Source organism: Bos indicus x Bos taurus, chromosome 22, assembly GCF_003369695.1.
Source record: "Bos indicus x Bos taurus breed Angus x Brahman F1 hybrid chromosome 22, Bos_hybrid_MaternalHap_v2.0, whole genome shotgun sequence".
NCBI lineage: Eukaryota > Metazoa > Chordata > Mammalia > Artiodactyla > Bovidae > Bos > Bos indicus x Bos taurus.
In genome coordinates, this window is record NC_040097.1 from 46,454,749 (window position 1) to 46,481,553 (window position 26,805).

The 26,805-nt window shown below is 40.4% G+C and overlaps 1 protein-coding gene across 4 annotated transcripts in view; it reads left to right on the top strand.

Annotated features, from left to right (window-relative positions):
* Positions 1–1,395: 1,395 nt before the first annotated feature.
* ULK4 (unc-51 like kinase 4) overlaps positions 1,396–26,805 on the top strand; it is a 519,962-nt gene continuing 494,552 nt past the window's right edge. For 2 of the 4 annotated variants that reach the window (XM_027522704.1, XM_027522708.1), the window contains exons 1-8: positions 1,397–1,853; positions 7,530–7,723; positions 11,258–11,357; positions 12,974–13,113; positions 16,431–16,593; positions 19,528–19,629; positions 20,193–20,276; positions 21,903–21,978. In XM_027522704.1, coding sequence (XP_027378505.1) covers positions 7,586–7,723; positions 11,258–11,357; positions 12,974–13,113; positions 16,431–16,593; positions 19,528–19,629; positions 20,193–20,276; positions 21,903–21,978 — 803 coding nt within the window. In that variant the 5' untranslated portion in view covers positions 1,397–1,853; positions 7,530–7,585. Of the gene's footprint in view, positions 1,854–7,529; positions 7,724–11,257; positions 11,358–12,973; positions 13,114–16,430; positions 16,594–19,527; positions 19,630–20,192; positions 20,277–21,902; positions 21,979–26,805 lie in introns of all 4 variants that reach the window. The other 2 variants (XM_027522707.1, XM_027522705.1) reach the window with 2 other exon arrangements.

Here is a 26,805-nt window from a genome sequence, read left to right on the forward strand (position 1 = left end):
GTGCCATTAGGGTTTAAGTCTTAGAATTTGGGAGGCTTTGTGGTAAATTGATGTGTTCAGTTCCTCGAATCATGAATCCAAATTATTTTGTGAGGACAGTTATAGCCTTTCCCAAATGACCTGGTTTGGCTCCTAAGTAGAAGTGGAACATCTTTTTGAGCTTCCCTAGTTGTTTCAAGAATATGGGAACTTCTTCAACACAGGTGATGTGTATTTAACCAGTTTTAAGGAAGAACTATATTCCAGATACTTATTTCTAACACTAAGGACGAGGCTGTCAAAACTCAGAATAAACTAGCTGATATTTCATTGTATGTCTTGATTAATTAGGAAGTGAGTACTTTGGCCACCTCGTGCGAAGAGCTGACTCATTGGAAAAGACTCTGATGCTGGGAGGGATTGGGGGCAGGAGGAGAAGGGGATGACAGAGGATGAGATGGCTGGATGGCATCACTGACTCGATGGACTTGAGTCTGAGTGAACTCTGGGAGTTTGTGATGGACAGGGAGGCCTGGCGTGCTGCGATTCATGGGGTCACAAAGAGTCGGACACGACTGAGCGACTGAACTGAACTGAACTGATATATAAGGAAATTTTTTTCCACATCAAATCTCCTAAATACAAAAAAACTGACAATCAAGGCCAATTTAAAACTCTTGGGAAGGCAAGAAGGGTTAGAAGTCAAAGAACAGGAGACATGATTAAACCTGAGATGAGAGACAGACACAGTTCCTACCCGTAAAGGTTTGCAGAGCGTGGTCCGTTATCCGCAACATTCACATCACCTTAATAGATATGAGAACTTTGGGGGCTCATCAGATTTACAGAACCAGAAGTTCTGTGGGTGGGTGGGCCCTGTTTTAACCAGAGCTTCAGATAATTCTGATGCCAAAGGTGATTATCTGTGAGCTAAGTCCGTGTGGAAGAGAGGAGCTTGTGCTAACTTTTCTAGTAGTTGGAATTTGAGAGTTTGGAGCTTCGAAAGTCATAATCAACCAACTCGAGATCAGGTTTCTGGTCTTTTCTCATGTACAAGAAGGGAGATAATCCGTAACCTTCTCTTTTCTAAAGGAGTAGGAACCTGAGGAGCGATTGTTACAGACTAAGTTGCCCCTTCCACCTAAAAGGATGGAAGAAAACTGAAGACAGTGGAGAAAGGAAGAAATGATGAGGGCACAAGACTGCACTGCCACCAACTATGCAACTGCTACCCAGGAAGGGCCCCAACGACCAGCCCAAAGCCCCGATTCCCCCACCCACTGTCCGGATGGATCAACGCTGTAATACGGGCACCCCATTTCCAGACCCCAGCCAATAGCAACACAAACTTCTCAGCCAATCAGAGCCCTGCGCTTTTTCGGGCGTTCTGCGTGCTGCCCTGGAGACGGGTTGGACCGATCCAAACACGGAGCGGTGCGGAACGCGCAAGGCCGGTCACCGACGCTCTGAGCCTTGCCTTCCCAAGCACGTTCTACCCTGGTTTGGGGTCGATCGGTGGACTCGTCCTAATGGTAGGCGCGGGGCCATTGAAGTTGACGCGGGGCCATTGAAGTTGACCCTAGCAGCTCCATTTCCCGGCCCCAGCCAATGGGAACCGAAAGTGCTCAGCCAATCAGCGCTGGGCGCTCAAAGCGGCGTTCTGCGTGCTGCCTTGGAGACGGGCTGGCCGAATCCAAACCCGGAGGGGTGCTTCACCTACACGGTTTCACGGATTCCTTTTGCGTCCCGCCTTGCTCCATTGCTTCGCCCCTGGCCTTTGGCCAGTGGACTCGTCTTCAGGCGTGGGGGCCGAGACGCTAGCACTCACGCTAGGTATCCCATGGACCTGCGGATTCTCACCAGCGAGCGAGCAGGTGAGCGGCAGTGGCGGTTTTAGGGGCCACGAATTTGTGTCCCTGTCTGTCTCAGCGTTCGCCGGTCTGGAGGGGTTCCGCCCACCACTCTCTCTCCCTCCCTGGACCCTTTGCCCCCAGCGCCCCCTCTCTGTTCTGGCTCCGCTTTTTTTGTGCTTGTGTTGAACTCTACAAAACTTTCGATTTAGGGTACGCGGAACACGTCTTCTAGGACCTGGGTTCTGGAGATGCGCTTTATAGACACCTCATATTCGGAGTTTTATCTCTTAAAACTCTGGTTTAGCTTTTCCTGGGTTCTAAGCTGGCCTCGCTGACTGATGTCGTTGGACGTGGGGAGGCAGTGAAAGCCTCCAGTTTGAGGGGGCGGGTGCGGGAAGAGAGGGTGTTAACGTAGCGACCTAGAGCCTACGCTTTCGAGGTCAGTCGAAGCTCAAAGCCTACAATTGATTTGGTCCGAAAAGTACTGCGAGGAGGAGCACCAGTTTAGGGCTCAGTGTAGTGCCCGACTTCTCTTCTGCTCTCGGGAAAGGTTGACTTGGGTTTCTAAGGTAGCGTGCAACCGCAGGGCTAGTTAAAACGCAAATTGCTGGATCCCGCTTCCAGAGTTTTTGATTCAGTAAGGTCTGGGCCCCATGGTGGGGAATTTGCACTTCTCAGTTCCTGGGTGTTGCTAATGCTGCTAGAGAGCGAGTTTAAAGATTTGAAGGTGTGGATGATTAAGAAGAGGTTCTTGTCTTCACCTGCGTGCCCCTGCTGCCTGCTCTTGTTTCAGAGTTTGAGTATAGGCCCAGCCCGCTGAAATCATAAATGCTTCAACTGCTCATAGGTGTGAGTTGCTCTGATGATACCTGGGTGAACTTGCAGATTAAAAGAGACTTAAAAGACGCACAATGCTTTTTAGAAAATGTGCAAGACTAAACTGAGGTGTCTGGGAATGCTCACTTGAATGAGGAAACTATAAAGAAACGCATGGAAGTCAGGAGAGTGATTACTTTTGGGGGGAGTATTGAGGAGTTGTGATTGTTGGAGGCTCAGGGAAGGACTTCTTGGCAAAGTGCTGTGGCTGGTCTGGGTGGTGATTACAAGGATGGCCTTCTTGTAATAATTCTTTATATGTTTATTTTGTGGGTTTTTCTGTATTTGTGTTTTGTTTTACAATTTAAGAAATTACAACATTTTTAAAATGTGCATTAGGAAGTCTGAGGTGAGGAACATCCTTGGACTGAGTAAAAAAAAATCTTAGAGACAATGGTTTTCAAATCTGAAAGATAACTTATAAAATAGTCTGATTGAAAGGAAGTTGAGCCCATAGAGAGAGGAAATACTGCAGGTAATAAACCACCCTTGTCTAAACCTACTCTGTAATTGGTATGTTTTGTTAATTTCAGGCGGTGCCCTGCTCAGATGCCTCTATTCAGTGAAAGATTGAGGAAATGAACTTGGCCCGACTCAAATTCAAAATTTTAAGATTTTTTTTTCTTGTGGCCTAAAAACTTGTTCTGAAGGAATCACTCATCTTATATAAGAACTTATTTTAACATCTTGTGCTGATGTATCATAATATAACCAGTTTGTGAACATTTAAGATCTCAGGTTATTTTTCTTTGACACATAATTTCTCCTGTTAAGGCTGCATTTTGGTGGCTCAGGAACCAAAAGACTGCCAGATATTTCTCCAGGAAAAATGGCCTTATTTGGCATCAGCAGGGAATTCCAATTCGGCGTGTGTAACCATGACAAGACATGGTGCAGTTCCGCAGCTTGGCAGGGGAGGAAAAAGATTTTATAAAGGGGAAGAGTAAGTTGGGAAGGCTGTAGTAAACAAAGACTCCATTGACGGAGTCCTTGGTAGGAAAGAAGAGGATTCATTCTTCTTCCAGTTGAGCTCGGCTATCATCACAGGGTATGAGAGCGCCCCACTTCTTGTCTCCCAACTTTATTTAATCGAGATTTTTGTTTAATATGTATATACATATTTTCCATTTCTCTCTTTTGATCAGGATCTTCCTCTGAAAGCATCGCTGATCAAGAGTCAGGTTTTGTAGTTGCAGAGGCTTTTTGTCCCTCTATGTCAGAAAGTATCTTTCCTGGGTGTAGTGTCTCAGGTGGAGGGGAAAGTGCAGAGTGGAAACCTATTAAGATAACAGTTACCAAGGAGGGGTAGGAGAGAGATCTACCAGGCTCTTTTAATCTAAAATCTATATGTTATCAAGATCACAGACATTGGTGATCATCTGAAGTCTTATTCCATAATCTAGGGTTTGGCGTTGGCGACCAAATGGTTAGCCCATTCAAGATGGCTGTTCTCTTGGTTTCTGTACATGCCTTGCTCAACCACACCCTACTTCACTCACAGGACTATCCAATCCTCTTCATTAGTCTCTGGTACCTGATGAGCCCACCTGGCATCAGTTGCCTTGTAAATGGTAGACTCCTCCTCCCTCAAGTAGTGAAGATTGCTGCCGTGTCCTGTTCTGCCTGCTGTCTGCCACACACAGTGGATTGTCTCTCCAGCACCTTGCTTCAGGCATTTAAGACCCCGTGTCCAATAAGTCATTTATGTCTGTTGCTGACTCCAGGCTCTCTGTCTGAGACTGAGCAGTTACAAGGCTCGTGGGCCTTCAGGATGCAGCCCCGCAGTGACAAACTTCCGCAGGCCAGATCTGCATACCTTGGGAAAGCTGTCTCATTGGATGTTGTCTGCTTTAATTCCACAGAATCTTTACTTTCAGATCCAGTCAGAAGGTAAAGTCAGGTCCAGCAGAGTTCTGCACTTTCTTTAGATGTGTCACATGAATCCAAAAGTTGTGTTCCTTGGAGTTCGGTGGCATAAGGGTTGGTTAGTAATACTCAGTAGGGACCTTTCTAGTGATGCTGAAGATGGTTCTTCCAGAGTGTCTTTTCCAGTAAACGAACTCTCCAGGTTGCAAGGTGTGATGCTGGAGGTCTTTGTTTCCTGAGGGTGCCCTATAAAAAGACTGCCCTGCCAAAACATGGTTATTTTTCGTAGAAGCAATTAGGCCTTTCAGTGTTGGAGTAACTCTCCGTTTATTAGTTGTGGATTGTAAGAAGCAGGAGCCCAGTGCATTGGATGTCCTGTGACTATCTCAAGAGGTTGAGAGTTTCTGAATTACAGAAGGGGTGGATCTGAGATTTAGAAGGACCAACAGCCATGCTTTTGGTCGAGATATTTGGAGGGCCTCTGTATTTTGCCAGTTGAGTCTTAAAAATGCTGGTCCTTTAGCCCCATAAGAGGCAGTAGACTGTCTGCAAGCAAAGGATTCAGTCCAGTGTGACAACACACAGATCATGACTAAATCATACTTTGTCTGTTAGATGATGCAGTATGTAATCCATTTGCCACTAGTTGATGTTTCCCCAGTGGTATTGATTCATGAAGGCCGTATTTTGTTAGTAGACTGACAAAATGCATGTACAGGGATAAGGAGTGGGGATTTTAGTCTCTCATAGGGCAGGGCTGTTCCTTAGTCCAAACCAAAGCTTTTTCTCTTACCAAACCAACAGTTGTTGAATTTCTAGTCTTGTTTTTCCTTTTCTGAGGCCAACTGTTGGCCCTTTGTGCCAGTTTTTCTAGATTACCATTTTGGGAAATATCTCTTTGGACCATGACAGAGGTTTGGTTGCTGTTGGTCCCTTTAAGGGCAGCATTTCTTGCAGCAATATTAATAGCAGCCAGGTGATTTTGTTCTGCTTCTGGAATGTCAAGCTTAGAATGCCTCAGAATCTTAATAATAGTTCACCTGGCAGGTGAAAGTACTGCTTTTAATCATTTCTGAACATAGGAGCACTTAAAATTTTATTTCTCCTGGAAGTAAGGAAACCACGTTACTTTTTAGCATTCCAAGATTTTGAGCTACTCTGAAAGCACATCATGAGAAACACTGGGCTGGAGGAAGCACAAGCTGGAATCAAGATTGCCGGGAGAAATATCATTAACCTCAGATATGCAGATGTCACCACCCTTATGACAGAAAGTGAAGAAGAACTAAAGAGCCTCTTGAAAGTGAAAGAGAAGAGTGAAAAAGTTGACTTAAAGTTCAGCATTCAGAAAACTAAGACCATGGCATCCGCTCCTATTGCTTCATGGCAGATAGATGGGGAAACAGTGGAAACAGTGTCAGACTTTATTTTTTTGGGCTCCAAAATCACTGCAGATGGTGATTGCGGCCATGAAATTAAAAGACGCTTACTCCTTGGAAGGAAAGTTATGACCAACCTAGACAGCATATTCAAAAGCCGAAACATTACTTTGCCAACAAAGGTCCGTCTAGTCAAGGCTATGGTTTTTCCAGTGGTCATGTATGGATGTGAGAGTTGGACTGTAAAGAAAGGTGAGCACCGAAGAATTGATGCTTTTGAACTATGGTGTTGGAAAAGGGTCTTTGGAGTCCCTTGGACTGCAAGGAAATCCAACCAGTCCATCCTAAAGGAGATCAGTTCTGGGTGTTCATTGGAAGGACTGATGTTGAAGCTGAAACTCCAATACTTTGACCACCTGATGCAAAGACCTGAGTCATTGGAAAAGACCCTGATGCTGGGAAAGATTGAGGGCAGGAAGAGAAGGGACGACAGAGGATGAGATGGTTGGATCGAATCATCGATTTGATGGACATGGGTTTGGGTGGACTCCGGGAGTTGGTGATGGACAGGGAGGCCTGGTGTGCTGTGGTTCATGGGGTCGCAAAGAGTCGGACACGACTGAGCAACTGAACTGAACTGAAAGCATATCTACTATCAGTATAAGTATTGACACTTCTGTTCTTGGCTGAAGTATAAGCCCCTGTTGTTTAGTTGCTAAGTTATGTCTGACTCTTTGCAACTGCATGGCCTCGTAAAAGACTACATCAGATTGTTATTCACTCATGAATATAAGGTGATTTTGTTGGCCAAGAAAATGAAGTTGTTTTAGTGGGTGGTTTAAAAAAAAATAATTTGAAAGAGTTGGCAAACTTTCTTCAGTAAAGGGCCAGGTAGTAAATATTTTAGAGGGTGTGCAGGTCATAGGGTCACTCTTACTACTACTCAACATTGCTGTCATAGCTGGAAAGCATCCTTAGACAGCATATAAATGACTGCACATGGCTGTGTTCCACTTATTTACAAAGGACTCAGCAGGCTGGATATGGCCCAGGAACCAGTAGTTTGCTGACCACTGACTTCGAATAATATTTGAATTGACTCTTAAAATCTCTGTGGGTTAGATAGAAATACTATCATTTCATATTTATTTATATAGTGTTTTCACATGCATTGTCTCATTTCTCATAATTTATGGTTAGATGGAGCTTACTACCCCATTCATTACACAGTTACTGACACAAAGTGCTTTCCGGTGTAACAGAGTAAGAGCTGTATCAAGATACATTGACTGAAATCTCATTCATTCCCTGGTTTTGTTCCATGTGTTCAAAATAGCTGTCATTTTCATTATTTTTGTTACGGTCTTGTCACTAGGGAGTTGAATATTGGTTTTTGAATTTTTTTTTCTTAGTTTTTTTTCATTTTACAAAAACAAAGATACTTGTATCAACATTTGTAGGTGGATTTTTGAATTGATAGAATTACTAGATTTATTGATTACATATTAAATAGCTTAGGCTAATCAATCATGCAGCTAGTTTGGGTTTTGAAGTGTCATATTTGTTTACTTTTTAGGAGTTAGAGATGCTATTAGGCTGTCATTTTACCGAAGGTGAGAAGTCAACCCAGAGATGGAAAACTTCATCCTGTATGAGGAGATTGGCCGAGGAAGCAAGACTGTGGTCTACAAGGGACGACGGAAGGGGACCATCAATTTTGTAGCTATTCTTTGTACTGATAAGTGCAGGAGGCCTGAAATAACCAACTGGGTAAGTCAAGTATGTTTCTCTCCCTTTGGGAAGAGATGATCAGATGGAGTAAGTAGTATGTAAACAGAAGTCCCTGAACTCACTGTAGCAGACGGTCCATTTTCAGTCTGGAATGGGTGACCTTCTCTAGTGCCAGTAGTCCTGAATAATGGCTCCTAAACATACTCAAGTATCAATAATTAGCAACTTAGATTTCTGGTTTTTGTTTTTTTTATGAGTCAGGGAAAATACAGTCTGTATCAGATCACTTAAGAATAAATTTATTTGAATGTGACAGGACTTAGCTGTGGCATTTGGGATCTAGTTCCTTGACCAGGGATCAAACCCTGGCTCCTTGCATTGGGAGCTAGGAGTCTTAGCTACTGGAACATCAGGGAAGTCCCTAGATCATTTACTTTTAAATTTAGTACATGATTATGAAGCTTTCCAAAGGAAGGACATTAGGTGAGAGTAACTTGGGTTTAAAATAGTTGTACCACTTTACATCCCAGACTCCTTGGACCAAACCTAGCTATTTTTTTTAATTGTGGAAAAATACACATAACAATGGAGAAGGCAATGGCGCCCCACTTCAGTACTCTTGCCTGGAAAATCCCATGGACAGAGGAGCCTGGTGGGCTGCAGTCCATGGGGTCGCTAAGAGTCGGACACGACTGAGCAACTTCACTTTGACTTTTCATTTTCATGCATTGGAGAAGGAAATGGCAACCCACTCCAGTGTTCTTGCTTGGAGAATCCCAGGGACAGTGGAGCCTGGTTGGCTGCCATCTATGGGGTCGCACAGAGTGGGACAGGACTGAAGTAACTTAGCAGCAGCACACATAACGAAGTTTATCATCTTAACCATTTTCAGTATGTAGTTTAATATTGTCAGTAAGTATATGCCTATTACTGTGCAGCCATCACCATCTTATATGAGGTACCTTTCAGAAACAAAGTACAATACAATGGTGATTGCCAGGGGAAGGGGAAATGGGGAGTTATTATTTAATGTGTAGAAATTTTCATTTTTGCAAGATGAAAAGAGTTCTGAATGAATAAGTACCACACTCTTGGTACTTAGCCAAAAGAGTTGAAAACTTAGGTCCACACAAAAACCTGCACACAGATGTTTACAGCAGCTTTATTTGTAATCAATAAACAAACTGGAACATATATACACTGGAATACTGTTCATTAATAAAAGGAAATGGGCAGTCAAGCCACAAGTAGACACAGAGGAACCTTAAATGGACGTGGTTTGGTAAGAGAAGCCAGTCTGGAAAGGCTGCATAGTGTATGATTCCAACCATGTGACATTCTGGAAAAGGCAAAACTATGGAAACAGTAAAATGATCAGTAGTTGCCCGAGTTTGGGGGGTCGGGGAGAGTGGGAGGGATGAATAGGCGGAGCACAGAGGATTTTAGGGCAGTGAAACTCTTCTATATGATAGATGCTATAATAATACAAGTCATTACCGATTTTTCCAAACCCATGAAATACTCGGTTTTCCCCAGAGGCCCTACCATTATACGTTCCCACAGCAGTGTGCGAGGGATCTCATTTCTCCACACTGTGGCCAACACTTGTTATTTTTGTCATTATTGTTATTTATTATTATTTTAAACAGCCATCCTCACCTGTGTGAGGAGGTGCTGGCTTTTGAAAGGCATGTGGACAGTTGAGGGAAGACAGCTGTATGAGACAAGATGCTCTCTAGTTGGTTGATTTGGAACAGGAGGAATTTCTCTTCTGATTACGTTTTCACTGAGGTGAGAATCTTAAGTCTTCACTTAGGGGAAACGGGCAAGCAGTGTTCCAGAGAAAAGGAAAGAAAAGATGTGAATAGGTTTACCTGGAGGGCAGACTGGCTGGGGCCCTTTAGAGTGGGGACCATCAGAGGAAGGCAGAGCAATCAGCATGGTTTGTGTCTGCTTCAGTGCCTTAGGTGTATGCAGACTGTGGGGAGGGTTGGATTGAACCAGAATTGCAGTCCTGGAGCGAGTGAGCTGGAGAGTGAGTGAGTGGTGGTCATGGATTAGGATGTGTGGAAGAAATTTTGGAGAGAATAATGTTACCAGTTAAAAAAAAAAATCTAGCAATGCTGTCCAATAGATATATAATGGGGATTATAAATCTAACTGTAAAGTACATAGTATCTACATTGAAAAAGGATAATAAATAGGTGATATTCATCTTATTAATATATATTAATCTCATGAGATTAATAATACCATGTATTATTTTTTCAGCGTGTAACCATTGAGAGATTTTTCTAATTCTGATGTTGGTTGTTGGGTGTCTGGTGTGTATTTTACACTTGAAGCTCATCCCGGCTGCCGCTCCAGAGCACAGTGGCCCTCTGTGGCGAGTGCTGGCCACACTGCCTCCTGCACTGGCCAGCGGCGGCCGCACATGGGCGATGGAGGTCCGGGTGGAGGGTGAGATCGGCAGAGCGGTGTCAGGAAGAGTAGGTACTTGGCAAATATTGAGTGATGGGCAGGGTCAGGAGGAGTGTGCTGTGGCCTGAATTCTTTTGGGGTTTCTGTATCTCCTTTATTTTTTTGCTAGGACCTCCCCTTCCCGAGCCAGAATTAGCAAGGATCCCTTTAAACTTATTTACCCAGGGTTCTCCCCGTTCTCTAGTGGCCTTATATTGGGGATTTATTACAAGATGCTCCTCAAATTCTCCCTTGGTCACTCTGTTTGGTTTTCTCCTCATCTGTCTTCTAAGTCATGTAGATTAGTTTTCCTTTATTTTTGTTACAATATGAGCCCACCAAGTTGTTACTGGAGCATGCCAAATTCTATTTCTTAAACAGGGAGCTCTGTATTTCTACAAATTATGGGCTCATTAGCCTGTGTTGAGTGACAGTAGAATTTCTGTTTTTTTTTTTTTTTATTAAGAAAATCAGAAAGCAAGGATCCAGTGCACTTTGATAGTCATCAGCAATTGAGTCTTGATGTTCTATACACATTTTTGTAGTCTTAGTTCCTATATTTAATGGGATTTTTAAATGGGGAAAGCCAAAAATCCCCAAAGCTACTTAATATTTTTTAATGGACACGCTTTTGCATCTTTATTACTGAGTTTTTGAATTCACTCTTTTTTTTGGTATACAAGTATTCTTATAATCCATTGGAAATGTACATTTTAAGATCAGTATGTTCACATTAGGGCTTCCCTGAAGGCTCAGATGATAAAGAATCCACCTGCAATGCAGAAGATATGAGTTTGATCCCTGGGTCAGGAAGATCCCCTGGGGAAGGAAATGGCAACCCACTCTAGTATTCTTGTCTGGAGAATTCCATGGACAGAGAAGCCTGACAGGCTGTACAGTCCATGGGGTTGCAGAGTCAGGCACGACTGAGCGAGTAAGCACATAACCATCATTCTTAATGTCTATATTTTAAATTATTTATTATTTTATTCCTCTGAATAAGTTCCATTGTTTTCTTATGTATTTCCCAGGTGTGATATTTAGGTGTTTCTTAATAGATTCAAAGGTTTTAAGAACTTTTTTTCTCAGTGTGAATGCTGTGTGTTTTTATAGGTCCGTCTCACCCATGAAATTAAACACAAGAACATTGTAACTTTTCATGAATGGTATGAAACCAGCAATCATCTCTGGCTAGTTGTGGAACTCTGCACAGGTAGGAGCCAAGAAGTGCTACGATTATAGTCACCGTGTATTGCTTTGAAAAAATATGTGATGTAGGTTTTGTTATTTTTCACTTTTCCTTCTATTATGAATAGAAGCATACTATTGACTACATTAACTTGAACATCTGTTGTTTGATATATTAGGGACAGGAAAAAAGCAAAGGTGTTTGGTAAGAGGAAGAGATGCAGTTTAGGGTTAACTTTATTTTGGTATAAAATAATACTAAATCATCTTCATAAAATTTAGACATAATTTTTAGTGATTGATCAAACAAGTTTTTCCATTCAAGAAAAATAAAAGATTTGAGGTAAACTATCTATTGCCTAATTAGTTCTTATTTTTTTATTCTTATGCAAAGGATACTTGCATTAGTAAAACTTAAGCAATATAGAAAAATAGATGGATCAACAAATTCTACCACCTGGCAATAATTAGAGATAACATAGCTCTTGCTTGATAAAATTTTCCAAGACTGTATACAGAGAGAAAGGTGACTAAATACATAGGTATTGTCTGGACTTTTAGTTTCAGTGTGTTTAGGAAAAAATGTAAGAAGTACCACAGTTATACATTGAGTAATAATAAAGAATCATTAAATATTAAGATAAAATGTAATAATTTCTAGCTTTATGAGTCTCTTACCTATTGGCCCTTAGAATTTATAAAGCAATTATGAAAGAGCTTATCTGGAATTGTAAATTATTTGCATTTTGCATTTTATTTTTTGAATCAACGGGAGGAGACAGTGGTTTAATTTCTTTCATAAGGTGTATACACTGTTGAGGTGATCAGGGGACTCCACCTGTGTTACTTTTTGTTTCAGCAGTTATTTCTGACCCCTGGCTGTTGTAACAACCTAACTCATTTATACCTGTGTTTGGAATGGTTCCTCACTCACCGAACAAAATGAACAGAACTCAGAATGCCTCCTACCTTCATCACAGGAATTCTGATTGAACTTTCAGCTGCCAGCTAAGACTTCCTTTTCTGTGAACTTGACTTCTGATTATAATCTTGATCCTAAAAAAAAAAAAAAGTTTGTTTCTGACACTTAGGTGGTAGAGTTACGACAGGGACCTTGGAAGGATATAGACGTGGAATTCACAGTATGTCTGCCACTGACCTATTATTACATCAGAGTTTGTAATTTCCTAACACTTAAGGAAGAGCACCTTTTTGTGTCAGGCAGTACTTGCGGAATGTGACCTAGCTTTGCATGGGGGTAAACATGACTGTCCTTTGCACAGTGTGATTAAAGTGTACCGTTTACAGTAGCACTTAACACTAATTTCTGTAGCTGTTTCTTTCCCAAGGGGTCTGGAGTGAGAGATCACAGTGCCAGAGTGATTCTTCCTTCACTCCACTGGCATATTTATTGACTGTCCTTCCAGGCCGAGCAGCCACTCGCCCTTAGCTGGCTCTGGACTGTGGAGCTTCCTGTTAGGGTTCCTGGACCAGTGTTCATTCACGAGTATGTTTCCCCGTCAGATTGTCCAGATGGACTGATTTGATCATGTTTTAATGCTCAGGTCCCAGCATGGAACCTTTCTAGAGTCACTGTGTAATGCTGGTGGGTTAAAGTGGGTGATTTTAATCAACTTGCAGGTGGTTCTTTAGAAATGGTTATTGCTCAAGATGAAAACCTCCCAGAAGATGTAGTGAGAGAATTTGGGATTGACCTGCTGACTGGATTACACCATCTTCATCAACTTGGCATTCTCTTTTGTGACATTTCTCCCAGGAAGGTAATTCATAAACGTTTTGATTCCCTGACTGTTTGTGTCTCAATTTATAATGCTTCCTCAAAGATATTTTTATTTTTAGATACAACTTTGATCTATTTAGAGCATCTTGAAATTTTTTAGTCAACATTTTTTTTTTTTAACAAAAGGAAGTACATAGTATTATATTTTAGGTTCCTATTTAGCTGCCTATTGAAGTACCTTTTAGAAAGTGAAATCTCCCCTCCTTTCAGGATTCTCAGAGTGAGTATCATTGCTCTTGAGGTATGTTGTGGATGATGAGCTCAAGAGACCTATAGAATAAGACTCTTCGTTCTTAAATTATAGTTCACACTTATGAGCCATTATTTTAGTTTGATAATGACATTCTTGACAATGTGTGTTTGATTCCTGCTATTTTATATCAAACGTTTTTCTTTTCTGGTAGAAATAATTACCCATCGCTAGATGTGTTTCCGGAGAAGGCAATGGCACCCCACTCCAGTACTCTTGCCTGGAAAATCCCATGGACGGAGGAGCCTGGTAGGCAGCAGTCCATGGGGTCGCACAGAGTCGAACACGACTGAGCGACTTCACTTTCACTTTTCACTTTCCTGCATTGGAGAAGGAAATGGCAACCCACTCCAGTGTTCTTGCCTGGAGAATCCCAGGGATGGGGGAGCCTGGTGGGCTGCCGTCTATGGGGTCACACAGAGTCGGACACAACTGAAGCGACTTAGCAGCAGCAGCAGATGTGTTTCAGTGTTGTAGAGTCACAGACCTCCTTAGTGTCTGAGTCACATCAACACTGACACTGAGATGCTGTGTGTCCTGGACCCGTTACCCTTTCTGTCTCTTTGTACCTTAGGTTTCTTGCCTGTGATGTGGCGCGGGTGGGGGGGGGTAGATATTTCAAGGAGATAGTGAGAATTACATATTATGTTTAGGTGAAATTCGCAGTCAGTGGCACCTGTTACCTTTACAAGTTCATACTCTGAGGGATTGTATGTGTTACTGGTCTTAGTTGCTACTACTTTTCCTTTGTTAATGGAATGAAAAGTTGAGTATGTTCTTGTTAAATGTTACTTTAGGCCATCTGTAGAAGAATGTAATGAAATCTACAAAAGAAAAACTCCATAAAAACTCTGTGTTAACAGACATTCTTATTTGAAATATTCATATACTTGTATGAAGATTATAACCACTTAATTGTGTTACAGCCCTGAAAGTAGCTGTGGACAATGTGTAAATGGATGGGTGTAACTTTGTTTCAAAAAAACCTCTATATGTGGACATGGAAATGTCAGTTTCATGTAATTTTTACCTGTCAAGAAGTATTATTTTCATTTTTTTCAACCACTTAGAACCAGGCAATTTTTTTCAACCACTTAGAACCCCACTCCAGTACTCTTGCCTGGAAAATCCCATGGACAGAGGAACCTGGTGGGCTGCAGTCCATGGGGTCGCTAAGAGTCTGACACAACTGAGCGACTTTACTTTGACTTTTCACTTTCATGCATTGGAGAAGGAAATGGCAACCCACTCCAGTGTTCTTGCCTGGAGAATCCCAGGGACAGGGGAGCCTGGAGAATCCCGTCTATGGGGTCGCACAGAGTTGGACACGACTGAAGTGACTTAGTAGTAGTTAGTAGAACCATAAAAACCATGTTTAGCTCATGCTTGTACAAACATAGGCAGTAGCAGTATATGGCCCAGAGGCTATAATATGCCAGCTCCTGCATGTGAGCTCTTTAATGAGGTCTCATATCAGCTGTTCATAATCTTGGAGCTTCAGGCTGATTCATAAGGTAACTTTTACTCTAGAACTAGGTTTGGAGGAGTTCCAGCAGGATGCTTATTTTTGTGAATGGAGTTCTGTTGGAACAGCCACGCCCTTTGATTCATGTATTGTCAGGGGTTGCAGACTTGAGAAGTCAGGGCAGAAACCGTATGGCTTGCAAAGTCCAAAATATTTACTAACTTAAAAAAAATTATCTGCCACCTACCGGTGGTTCTACAAGTGTGTTCCCTGGACCAGCAGCATCAACATTACCTGGAACTTGTTAGAAATGCAGGTTGTTGGGCCTCACCCCAGACCGGTTGAATCAGAAACTCAGGGTAGGGACTAGTTATTGTCAGTTATTGTCTTCACCTGAACAAGGCCTTCAGGTGCTCAAAAAAACCACAAAGTTTAAAAGTCACGGGGAGGGAGGAGGGAGGAGGGTTCAGGATGGGGAACACATGTATACCTGTGGCGGATTCATTTTGATATTTGGCAAAACTAATACAATTATGTAAAGTTTTAAAATAAAATTAAAAAAAAAGAAAAAAAAAGTCACTGTGGTAGACTTAACTGACATCCTTAATATTTGTGACTAGAAGTAAAGAGTAAGCTTTAAATTGCTTTTGAGATCAAAAAGCCCCTTGCAAGGAAGGGAAAAGGTAAAGGTAAGAGAACACTGGTTCCTGGTATAGTTTCAATAATCAACAGATAACTTCTCATCACAAATTATATTAGCAGACTTGAGCACTTTCCATATGCCAGTCACGGTCAGAAGCCCTTTGCATCATGTGTAACGTCAATCCTTAAAACTATCTGAAGTATCACTTTCCCCATTTTATAGGTGAAGAGACTGAGATTTACAAAGGGTAAGTAATTTCTGCAGGTTAGACTGCCAGTAAGTGGTGAACCTAGGGGTCAAATCTAGGTCTGTAACTTCAGAACCCTTAGTCTGAACCCTAAATCACACTTCATCATTTAAATAAACAACGCCTAGGACTGGTGGGTTTCCAAATCCTCTTTCAGCTGTTACTGAGGGTTCGTGAGTAGATTGTTTCGTGTACATTCTTCATCTTTCCCAAAAGACTGCTGTTTCCCTCTGTGGTTTTATGACACATTTTTCATCTGCATCTGAGAAGGGAGAATTTAATATTTGATTCTGGTAGTGTTGGATTTAAATTTCCTAAGCTGCTTTTTGGGGCTTCCCTGGTGGCTCAGTGGTAAAGAATCCTGCAGTGCAGAAGACCCAGGTTCAATCCGTGAGTTGGGAAGATCCCTTGGAGGAGGGCATGGCAACCCACTCCAGTATTCTTGCCTGGAGAATCCCATGAACAGAGGAGCCTGGTGGGCTCCAGTCCATAGGATTGCAAAGAGTTGGACATGACTGAAGTGATTGAGCATAGCATCTTCTTTTAAAAAAAATTGTGTTTAATTTTCTGAGTTGTGATGAAGCAAGAAAGCCAATAGTCAGGGTTCTGTAGTGAGATTATAAGAGGTACGGATGGAAGTGCAAATTACTTTGAATTTGTGTTTGAACACATTTGTTTCTTCACCTTTATAGATACTCTTGGAAGGGCCTGGAACACTGAAGTTTAGTAATTTTTCCTTGGCCAAAGTGGAAGGTGAAAATTTGGAAGAGTTCTTCACCTTGGTGGCAGCAGAAGAAGGAGGAGGTGACAGCGGGGAGAATGTAGTGAAGAAAAGCATGAAAAGTAGAGTGAAAGGTATGAGGCGAGCTTCAAGGTCCGAAGTCCAGTGGTGGGCCGCCCAAGTCCTGTGTTTTGGAGAAAGTGTCCACCTTTCATGTTGCCAGCCAAATGATGTATTGAAAATAAATAATAAGGACCAGGAGAAGCCTGGATTTATGGATGGCTTTGTCTAGGACCTAAGGGTTTCCATGTGGATCTAATGCCGTTTAAAGCACAGGGAACCTCTGACAAAGCCTTCTCATTCACTTCATCACTGACCGCTCGTTAGAACGTAAGGAAGGGGATTTTGTCTCCCTTCCTGCTGTATCCTCAGCACTTAACACTGGTGTCTGGCACACACCAGCAGCTCGGTACATATTCAGCATTGTTAAGGAGCTAATATTCTGCAAGTATGGAAGATTTTTAGGGGTGCATCCTTGGGAGGTGGTTTTGACAGATGGGGCCTAGGCTGTTACCTCGCTGTGCTTGAGGGGAGAGTGTGAAGTCAAATTTCTTTTTTTTTTTCCTACTTTTTTTTTCTTTTGACCATGCCATGTGACATGTGGGATCCTAGTTCCTTGACCAGGAAGTCATATTTCTTATATGAGAACTTTGGATAGAAGTGATAAAGATCTTTTTTCCTAAGTTCCTGGTGCAGTACTTGAGACTTTGGACCAGTGAGACTCACCAGGAAGCAAAAGGCACTGGGAGAGAGGGCGGCATCCCTGGGCCTGGTGGTCACATGGCCTTGATGACAAGAATGAGATAATGTGATAGGGAGCAGCAGGTTAACCAGAGGCCCATAAATATGAGGAAAGAAATGTAACTTTCAGGGTTAGTGTTGAAGTAAAATTTCATGCCTAGGAAGAAGGCTCTTTAAATCCCCAAGTATTGCATGGGTGAAAATGAGTATTGTAGACTATGCTTTTATTATAGAAAATGAGGGTGGTATGTTTCAGGAATGTACCTTTTGAAATAGTCCCTTCAAAAGGGGAAGAGGGCTGTGTTATAGAGAAATGTCAGTTTTTAGCAGTGATGCTTGGTCACTTCTGAGCTGAATCCAAGAACAGTCCCCATGATGGGGGCATGTTAACCTCTTTTCTAGTGACTGGTGATTACTCACTTCATGGGAAGGACATTCTCATTGGAAGATAGGAAACCCTGAGTTTTGGCAGATGTTCTGTAACTGCCCAACTCTGTGGCTTAGAGCATGTGAGGGTACTTTCCAGGCCTCAGCTGTTCATGTCAGTAAGCAGGGGTGCTTTCTAACTCTGGAATTTGGTATTTCTGGGTAATACTGAATTCTATCCAGTGTACGTGGTAAACACTAGTACTGTTAACCAATGGCTGCCTGTTCCTCTTCTGGATACATGGTAGGTTTGCATCGTCCCTGCCACAGCTCACCAGGTATGCACAGAAGTCTTTTCGAGTTGGGAGTTTTAAGAGCCCGTATTAAGTTAACCACATTCTTTGCCCCCACCTTGCTGACTTAGGAAGCATGTACTGAAATGTAGCCTGGGTCTTGGATGGACTGACTGTGAGGATCGAAGCCTGTTGGCTGACCTGTGGGCGATGTGTAGTTTCATGATGAAGAAACTTGTGCAGTTAAGCCAGTGAGAATTTGGAGTGCTGACTTCTATATAACTTAATCTGTCCTAATCAAGATATTGTTGATAACAATCAAAGGTTCTTTTCTTACAACTATTTGAATTGTTAATTTAAAAGAATGCACTTCAGTGTGCCACACCTCTTACTCAGGTGATTATTCAAAAGGTTTATATTTCAATACATTCTCACATATGCAGATAATACCACTTTAATGGTAGAAAGTGAAGAGAAACTAAAGAGCCTCTTAATGAGGTGAAAGAGGAGAGTGAAAAAGCTGGCATAAAACTCAGCATTCAAAAAACTAAGATCATGGCATCCAGTCCCATCAATTCATGGCAAATAGAAGAGGAAAGAATGGAAGCAGGGACAGATTTTATTTTCTTGGGCTCCAAAATCATGGCGGATGATGACTGCAGCCATGGAATTAAAGGATGCTTGCTTCTTGGAAGGAAGGCTATGATAAACCTAGACAACATATTAAAAAGCAGAGACATCACTTTGCCTATAAAGGTCTGTCTAGTCAAAGCTGTGGTTTTTCCAGTAGTTGTGTATGGATGTGAGAGTTGGACCATAAAGAAGGCTGAGCACCAAAGAATTGATGCTTTTGAACTGTAGTGCTGGAGAAGACTCTTGAGAGTCCCTTGGACAGCAAGGAGATCCAACCAGTCAATCCTAAAGGAAATCAGTTCTGAATATTCATTGGAAGGACTGTTGCTGAAGCTGAAACTCTAATACTTTGGACCCTGATGTAAAGAGCCGATTTGTTGGAAAAAACCCTAATGCTGGGAAAGATTGAAGGTGAAAGAAGAGGGCAGCAGAGGATGAGATGGTTGGGTAGTATCACTGACTCAGTGGACTTGAATTTGAGCAAACCCTGGGAGATGATGGAGGACAGTGGAGCCTGTTGGGCTGCAGTCTGAGGGGTTGCAGAATCTGACATGACTTCGGGACTGAAAGCAAGTGCTTTCTTAGCAAGTGCTGTACTTAGTCGCTCAGTTATGTCTGCCTCTTTGCAATCCTGTGGACTGCAGCCCACTAGGCTCCTCTGTCTATGGAGATTTTCCAGGCAAGAATACTGGGGTGGGTTGCCAAGATCTCCTCCAAGGGGTCTTCCCAACCCAGGGATGGAACCCAGGTCTCCTGTGTTGCAGGTGAATTCTTTACTGACTGAGCCAAGGGAAGCCCTCTTGGCAAGTGGGACCTTAAAATTAGAAAACATATAAAAATGTGAAATATGCATGAAGATCTATTCATGTGCATGTTCTCCGATCTTTTTTCACTTCACCTAGTCTTTCCGAGGTGTATTTGTGTTGGCAGCAGTATGAATGTCTAACAAAACTGTCCTTTCACCTTTATTTTTAGGATCTCTTATCTATACAGCTCCAGAAATTGTGAGGGGTACCGACTTCTCCATCACCAGTGACCTCTGGTCCTTGGGCTGCCTGCTCTATGAAATGTTTTCAGGTGATTACATTCTGGTTCAGTTTAAAATCAGAGCTGGACACACATACATAATGGTTACATATGTAGTTTGCAACGAGTTTACCTGTAAGAGGTGAAAAAGCAGATTTTTCTAAGTTTTTCTATATACTAGTTTTTGCTGACTTGCTTGGTTGTCTCAGCACGTGCAGGTTTTTAGGAACTTTTGACAAGGATATTTTTCATGGTAATCAGTTGGAATGTTGAAATATGCCTAACTGTTGAAAACTGATTATTCGTAGAACATCTTGTAAAGGTACCTTTGACTATGAATTTTCAGATGTGTCCAGTGGCCCATGCAACTCTTGGAGTATGGTTATCCATAAGTGAATTTTGTATTTTTAGGATGATAAATTTTCAATTGTAGAAATATAAAAATATATAGACAGTGTGCCTGGTATATACCCAGCGTTCAGTAATTAATTATGCTATATATGTATATATTTCCTATAAATTATGTAGTCTTGAACTGTCTGTAGTTGAGATTCATTAAGAATTATTGGTGGTAGCAAACTTGTTTAATTTTGCAAGCTTTCGTTTGATTTAAGGAAAGCCTCCATTCTTCTCAGAATGTGTCTCAGAACTAATTGAAAAGATTTGTTATGAAGATCCTTTGCCACCTATTCCAAAAGGTAGGATTTCTTTTTTATTATAAATGTAGTCGATTTACTACACGGACCAACGGTGCACTTTTATCCCAAAGTGTTTCTGTCGATTCATAACCCCTCAAATTTGTGTTTTCTGAATAGTCACACATTGATATTTTTAGAAATGTTAGTATTCCCTTTGCCATTTTTAAAAAGATGCTGAAACGGAAAGCAGAGTACTATTAAGTTCCCTCATTTAAAAATACAAATTATTTTGTCCTCCTATCAAAAGAAGTCTGGTTTAAAGATTTAAAACTCAAACTTTTATGTCATTTTGGTGTGTTCATATGTCTATACCATTTACTTAATATGTACTCATGTCCCATGTAGTGTTTGAATAGGAACAAATCAAGCATTTCTCAGTCTTGTATCTTGAGAAATCAGAATGCTACTCTGATAAGCTCAAGCGTTTAAGCTCGATTTGGTTGCAGTGTTTTAAAAGTATTGAAAATTTACAAATTGTAATTAATGTGTTTACCATTAACAATTTTAAGGAAAGAAAAAGAAGGTACTAACATAATAAAACACTTTGCTACATACCTCAAAAGATGTGGATCTTAAGACCACATATGTGACTTTATATTCATTTTGAATATTCATTTTGAATTTGAAAAATAAGGTTGTGAGTTTTAAAAGAAAAAGAATCCTCAATAATTGATGGAAGAAATAGGAATGCAGAATATTTTCAGTATTTTAAGACTCATCCTAGGTGAAAAAAAACAAAAAATCTTGATATTTTGAAAGGGGTCTGTATTTCTTAAAAAGTATTTCTTTCTTTCTTTTTTTTAACTTCCGTTTTCATACAAATCAGTCATTCCTATTTCTTATAATGATGACTTCTGATTTTTAACTTGTATAAGCACTCATAAGTATTGTATAAACACTCATTAAGTATTGTTTTCTTGTATAAGTTAAAGATGTTTATGCAGCGTAAAGAAATCTGAAAATGAAGGTATCAAAGGTCTGGTCAAGAAAACCACTGGCGGCCCAAGGGTGATTATTTCACAGGGATCTTGTTCAGACTGTGCCCACAGTGCCTAATAGCACCATCTGTTTTGATGGCTTTGGCCATCATCTTCTGGGCCACTTCTTTTAATTATAGACTGATAATTTGACCAGGGTATACATCTGTCCAGTATAAAAAGACAGAACACTTGGAGATGAATGGAATTTGACAGTATCATAATATTGTGATGTTTATTCTTTTCCTGTTAAAAATCTTTGAAATAAAGTGGGATTACAAGTACTGTAGTCACAGTATATTATCAAGCAAAGCTGGTTAAGTTAAGAATGCCTCAGAAAATGAAACATAATTAATAGTTGAAGACAATGGTGTGAGCTCATGATCCTTACTGGGTTGTAAAGAGAAAGTTTAGAGGTTAGTCAGAACTTAGTGTTTGAGATACATGTTTTATTGTGGTCCAGGGACAAAGTTTAAAATTTTTGTTCCCTTCCTCCATTAAGTGGAGGCTTTATTGTTACTCATGTATTCTGTGTTCTCTTAAAAATAATTGATGTGCTTAAAATGCTGCTGTTATAATGTTGATGCAGGGTGTGTTTTCATTACTTAACCACTTTCCTTTCTTTTCTGGGTTATTATTTTGTATCTAGATTCTTCTTGTCCTAAAGCTTCTTCAGATTTTATTAATCTGCTTGATGGTTTGCTTCAAAAAGACCCTCAGAAAAGGTATGTATGGGTAATATTTTAACATGAATGAGCAGTGGAATCTTTTTTTTTTCCTTTAGTGTACTTCTAAAATTGTACTGTTCTTATTTTAGAAAGAACTGTTCAAATGATCTCTCTTTTTTGGGGGGGAAAAAAAGAAATCTGAGTCTACATTGAGTGGCTGCTGTTTGCAGGTGTATTTAATCAGGAGACATTTTAAAAGTCAGTTTTTCTTCTAATGTAGCACGTAGTTGCCTCATAGGTTGACAGATTTCCTTGTAATTCCCCAAATCCAAGGAGTACACTTTTTTGTTTCCATTGTGGATTTCAGGCTAAAACTGTCTTAGACTACCCCACTGTGGATGTGCTGTCAAGATACTTAATGTAATAATGACTAACAGGGCCCTATTTTATTTTATTTTATTTTTTTCTAATTTTATTTTATTTTTAAACTTTACATAATTGTATTAGTTTTGCCAAATATCAAAATGAATCCGCCACAGGTATACATGTGTTCCCCATCCCGAACCCTCCTCCCTCCTCCCTCCCCATACCATCCCCCTGGGCCGTCCCAGTGCACCAGCCCAAAGCATCCAGCATCGTGCATCGAACCTGGACTGGCAACTCGTTTCCCACACGATATTTTACATGTTTCATTGCCATTCTCCCAAATCTTCCCACCCTCTCCCTCTCCCACAGAGTCCATAAGACTGTTCTATACATCACTGTCTCTTTTGCTGTCTTGTACACTGGGTTATTGTTACCATCTTTCTAAATTCCATATATATGCGTTAGTATACTGTATTTATGTTTTTCCTTCTGGCTTACTTCACTCTGTATAATAGGCTCCAGTTTCATCCACCTCATTAGAACTGATTCAAATGTATTCTTTTTAATGGCTGAGTAATACTCCATTGTGTATATGTACCATAGCTTTCTTATCCATTCATCTGCTGATGGACATCTAGGTTGCTTCCATGTCTTGGCTATTATAAACAGTGCTGCGATGAACATTGGGGTACACGTGTCTCTTTCCCTTCTGGTTTCCTCAGTGTGTATGCCCAGCAGTGGGATTGCTGGATCATAAGGCAGTTCTATTTCCAGTTTTTTAAGGAATCTCCACACTGTTCTCCATAGTGGCTGTACTAGTTTGCATTCCCACCAACAGTGGAAGAGGGTTCCCTTTTCTCCACACCCTCTGCAGCATTTATTATTTGTAGACTTTTGGATCGCAGCCATTCTGACTGGTGTGAAATGGTACCTCATAGTGGTTTTGATTTGCATTTCTCTGATAATGAGTGATGTTGAGCATCTTTTCATGTGTTTGTTAGCCATCTGTATGTCTTCTTTGGAGAAATGTCTATTTAGTTCTTTTTTTTTTTTTTATTTTTTTTTTTGTTCCATATTTGTTAAAACCCTAGACTGTTAGACTTTTAAAATATCATCACCATTCTGATGGAATGGTAAAATATCATTTCCATTCTGATGGATGTATGAGAATATCTTATTGTGGTTTTAATTTGCATTTTTGATTGCTAACATAGTTGAATCCCTTTCATATTATTGGCACTTTGGATTTTCTTTCTTGTGAAGTGTGTAATTAAATCTTTTGCCTATTTTTCTATTGTGTTTTCTTTTTCTTATTAATTTATAAATTTGTTTATTTAAATTATATTTTGCATGTTAGTCCTTTGCTGGCTTTGGAAAATATCTCCTCCCATTCTGTGGTTTGCCCATTTACTGTCTTAAAGATGTATTTTAATGTATGTAAATTCTTAAATTCAACTTAGTTGAAGTTGAGTCTTTTACTTTATGGTAAGGTACTTTTTTTTTTTTTTTTTGATTTTTTTTTTTTTTTTTAAATTTCAGATATACACATGCTCCCCATCCTGAACCCTCCTCCCTCCCAACCTCCCCATACCATCCCCCTGGGCCTTCCCAGCGCACCAGCCCCAAGCATCCAGCATCGTGCACTGAACCTGGACTGGCATCTCGTTTCATACATGATATTTCACATGTTTCAATGCCATTCTCCCAAATCTTCCCACCCTCTCCCACAGAGTCCATAAGACTGTTCTATACATCAGTGTCTCTTTTGCTGTCTCGTATACAGGGTTATCGTTACCATCTTTCTAAATTCCATATATATGCGTTAGTATACTGTATTTATGTTTTTCCTTCTGGCTTACTTCACTCTGTATAATAGGCTCCAGTTTCATCCACCTCATTAGAACTGATTCAAATGTATTCTTTTTAATGGCTGAGTAATACTCCATTGTGTATATGTACCACAGCTTTCTTATCCATTCATCTGCTGATGGGCATCTAGGTTGCTTCCATGTCCTGGCTATTATAAACAGTGCTGCGATGAACATTGGGGTACACGTGTCTCTTTCCCTTCTGGTTTCCTCAGTGTGTATGCCCAGCAGTGGGATTGCTGGATCATAAGGCAGTTCTATTTCCAGTTTTTTAAGGAATCTCCACACTGTTCTCCATAGTGGCTGTACTAGTTTGCATTCCCACCAACAGTGTAAGAGGGTTCCCTTTTCTCCACACCCTCTCCAGCATTTATTATTTGTAGACTTTTGGATCGCAGCCATTCTGACTGGTGTGAAATGGTACCTCATAGTGGTTTTGATTTGCATTTCTCTGATAAAGAGTGATGTTGAGCATCTTTTCATGTGTTTGTTAGCCATCTGTATGTCTTCTTTGGAGAAATGTCTATTTAGTTCTTTGGCCCATTTTTTGATTGGGTCGTTTATTTTTCTGGAGTTGAGCTGGAGGAGTTGCTTGTATATTTTTGAGATGAGTTGTTTGTCAGTTGCTTCATTTGCTATTATTTTCTCCCATTCTGAAGGCTGTCTTTTCACCTTGCTAATAGTTTCCTTTGATGTGCAGAAGCTTTTAAGGTTAATTAGGTCCCATTTGTTTATTTTTGCTTTTATTTCCAATATTCTGGGAGGTGGGTCATAGAGGATCCTGCTGTGATGTATGTCGGAGAGTGTTTTGCCTATGTTCTCCTCTAGGAGTTTTATAGTTTCTGGTCTTATGTTGAGATCTTTAATCCATTTTGAGTTTATTTTTGTGTGTGGTGTTAGAAAGTGTTCTAGTTTCATTCTTTTACAAGTGGTTGACCAGATTTCCCAGCACCACTTGTTAAAGAGATTGTCTTTAATCCATTGTATATTCTTGCCTCCTTTGTCAAAGATAAGGTGTCCATATGTGCGTGGATTTATCTCTGGGCTTTCTATTTTATTCCATTGATCAATATTTCTGTCTTTGTGCCAGTACCATACTGTCTTGATAACTGTGGCTTTGTAGTAGAGCCTGAAGTCAGGTAGGTTGATTCCTCCAGTTCCATTCTTCTTTCTCAAGATCGCTTTGGCTATTCGAGGTTTTTTGTATTTCCATACAAATTGTGAAATTATTTGTTCTAGCTCTGTGAAGAATACTGTTGGTAGCTTGATAGGGATTGCGTTGAATCTATAAATTGCTTTGGGTAGTATACTCATTTTCACTATATTGATTCTTCCAATCCATGAACATGGTATATTTCTCCATCTATTAGTGTCCTCTTTGATTTCTTTCACCAGTGTTTTATAGTTTTCTATATATAGGTCTTTAGTTTCTTTAGGTAGATATATTCCTAAGTATTTTATTCTTTCCGTTGCAATGGTGAATGGAATTGTTTCCTTAATATCTCTTTCTGTTTTCTCATTATTAGTGTATAGGAATGCAAGGGATTTCTGTGTGTTGATTTTATATCCTGCAACTTTACTATAGTCTTGATTATTTCTAGTAATTTTCTGGTGGAATCTTTAGGGTTTTCTATGTAGAGGATCATGTCATCTGCAAATAGTGAGAGTTTTACTTCTTCTTTTCCAATTTGGATTCCTTTTATTTCTTTTTCTGCTCTGATTGCTGTGGCCAAAACTTCCAAAACTATGTTGAATAGTAATGGTGAAAGTGGGCACCCTTGTCTTGTTCCTGACTTGAGAGGAAATGCTTTCAATTTTTCACCATTGAGGATAATGTTTGCTGTGGGTTTGTCATATATAGCTTTTATTATGTTGAGGTATGTTCCTTCTGTTCCTGCTTTCTGGAGAGTTTTTATCATAAATGGATGTTGAATTTTGTCAAAGGCTTTCTCTGCATCTATTGAGATAATCATATGGTTTTTATTTTTCAATTTGTTAATGTGGTGTATTACATTGATTGATTTGCGGATATTGAAGAATCCTTGCATCCCTGGGATAAAGCCCACTTGGTCATGGTGTATGATCTTTTTAATGTGTTGTTGGATTCTGATTGCTAGAATTTTGTTAAGGATTTTTGCATCTATGTTCATCAGTGATATTGGCCTGTAGTTTTCTTTTTTTGTGGCATCTTTGTCAGGTTTTGGTATTAGGGTGATGGTGGCCTCATAGAATGAGTTTGGAAGTTTACCTTCCTCTGCAATTTTCTGGAAGAGTTTGAGCAGGATAGGTGTTAGCTCTTCTCTAAATTTTTGGTAGAATTCAGCTGTGAAGCCGTCTGGACTGGGGCTTTTGTTTGCTGGAAGATTTTTGATTACAGTTTCAATTTCCATGCTTGTGATGGGTCTGTTAAGATTTTCTATTTCTTCCTGGTCCAGTTTTGGAAAGTTGTACTTTTCCAAGAATTTGTCCATTTCTTCCACGTTGTCCATTTTATTGGCATATAATTGTTGATAGTAGTCTCTTATGATTCTTTGTATTTCTGTGTTGTCTGTTGTGATCTCTCCATTTTCGTTTCTAATTTTGTTGATTTGATTTTTCTCCCTTTGTTTCTTGATGAGTCTGGCTAATGGTTTGTCAATTTTATTTATCC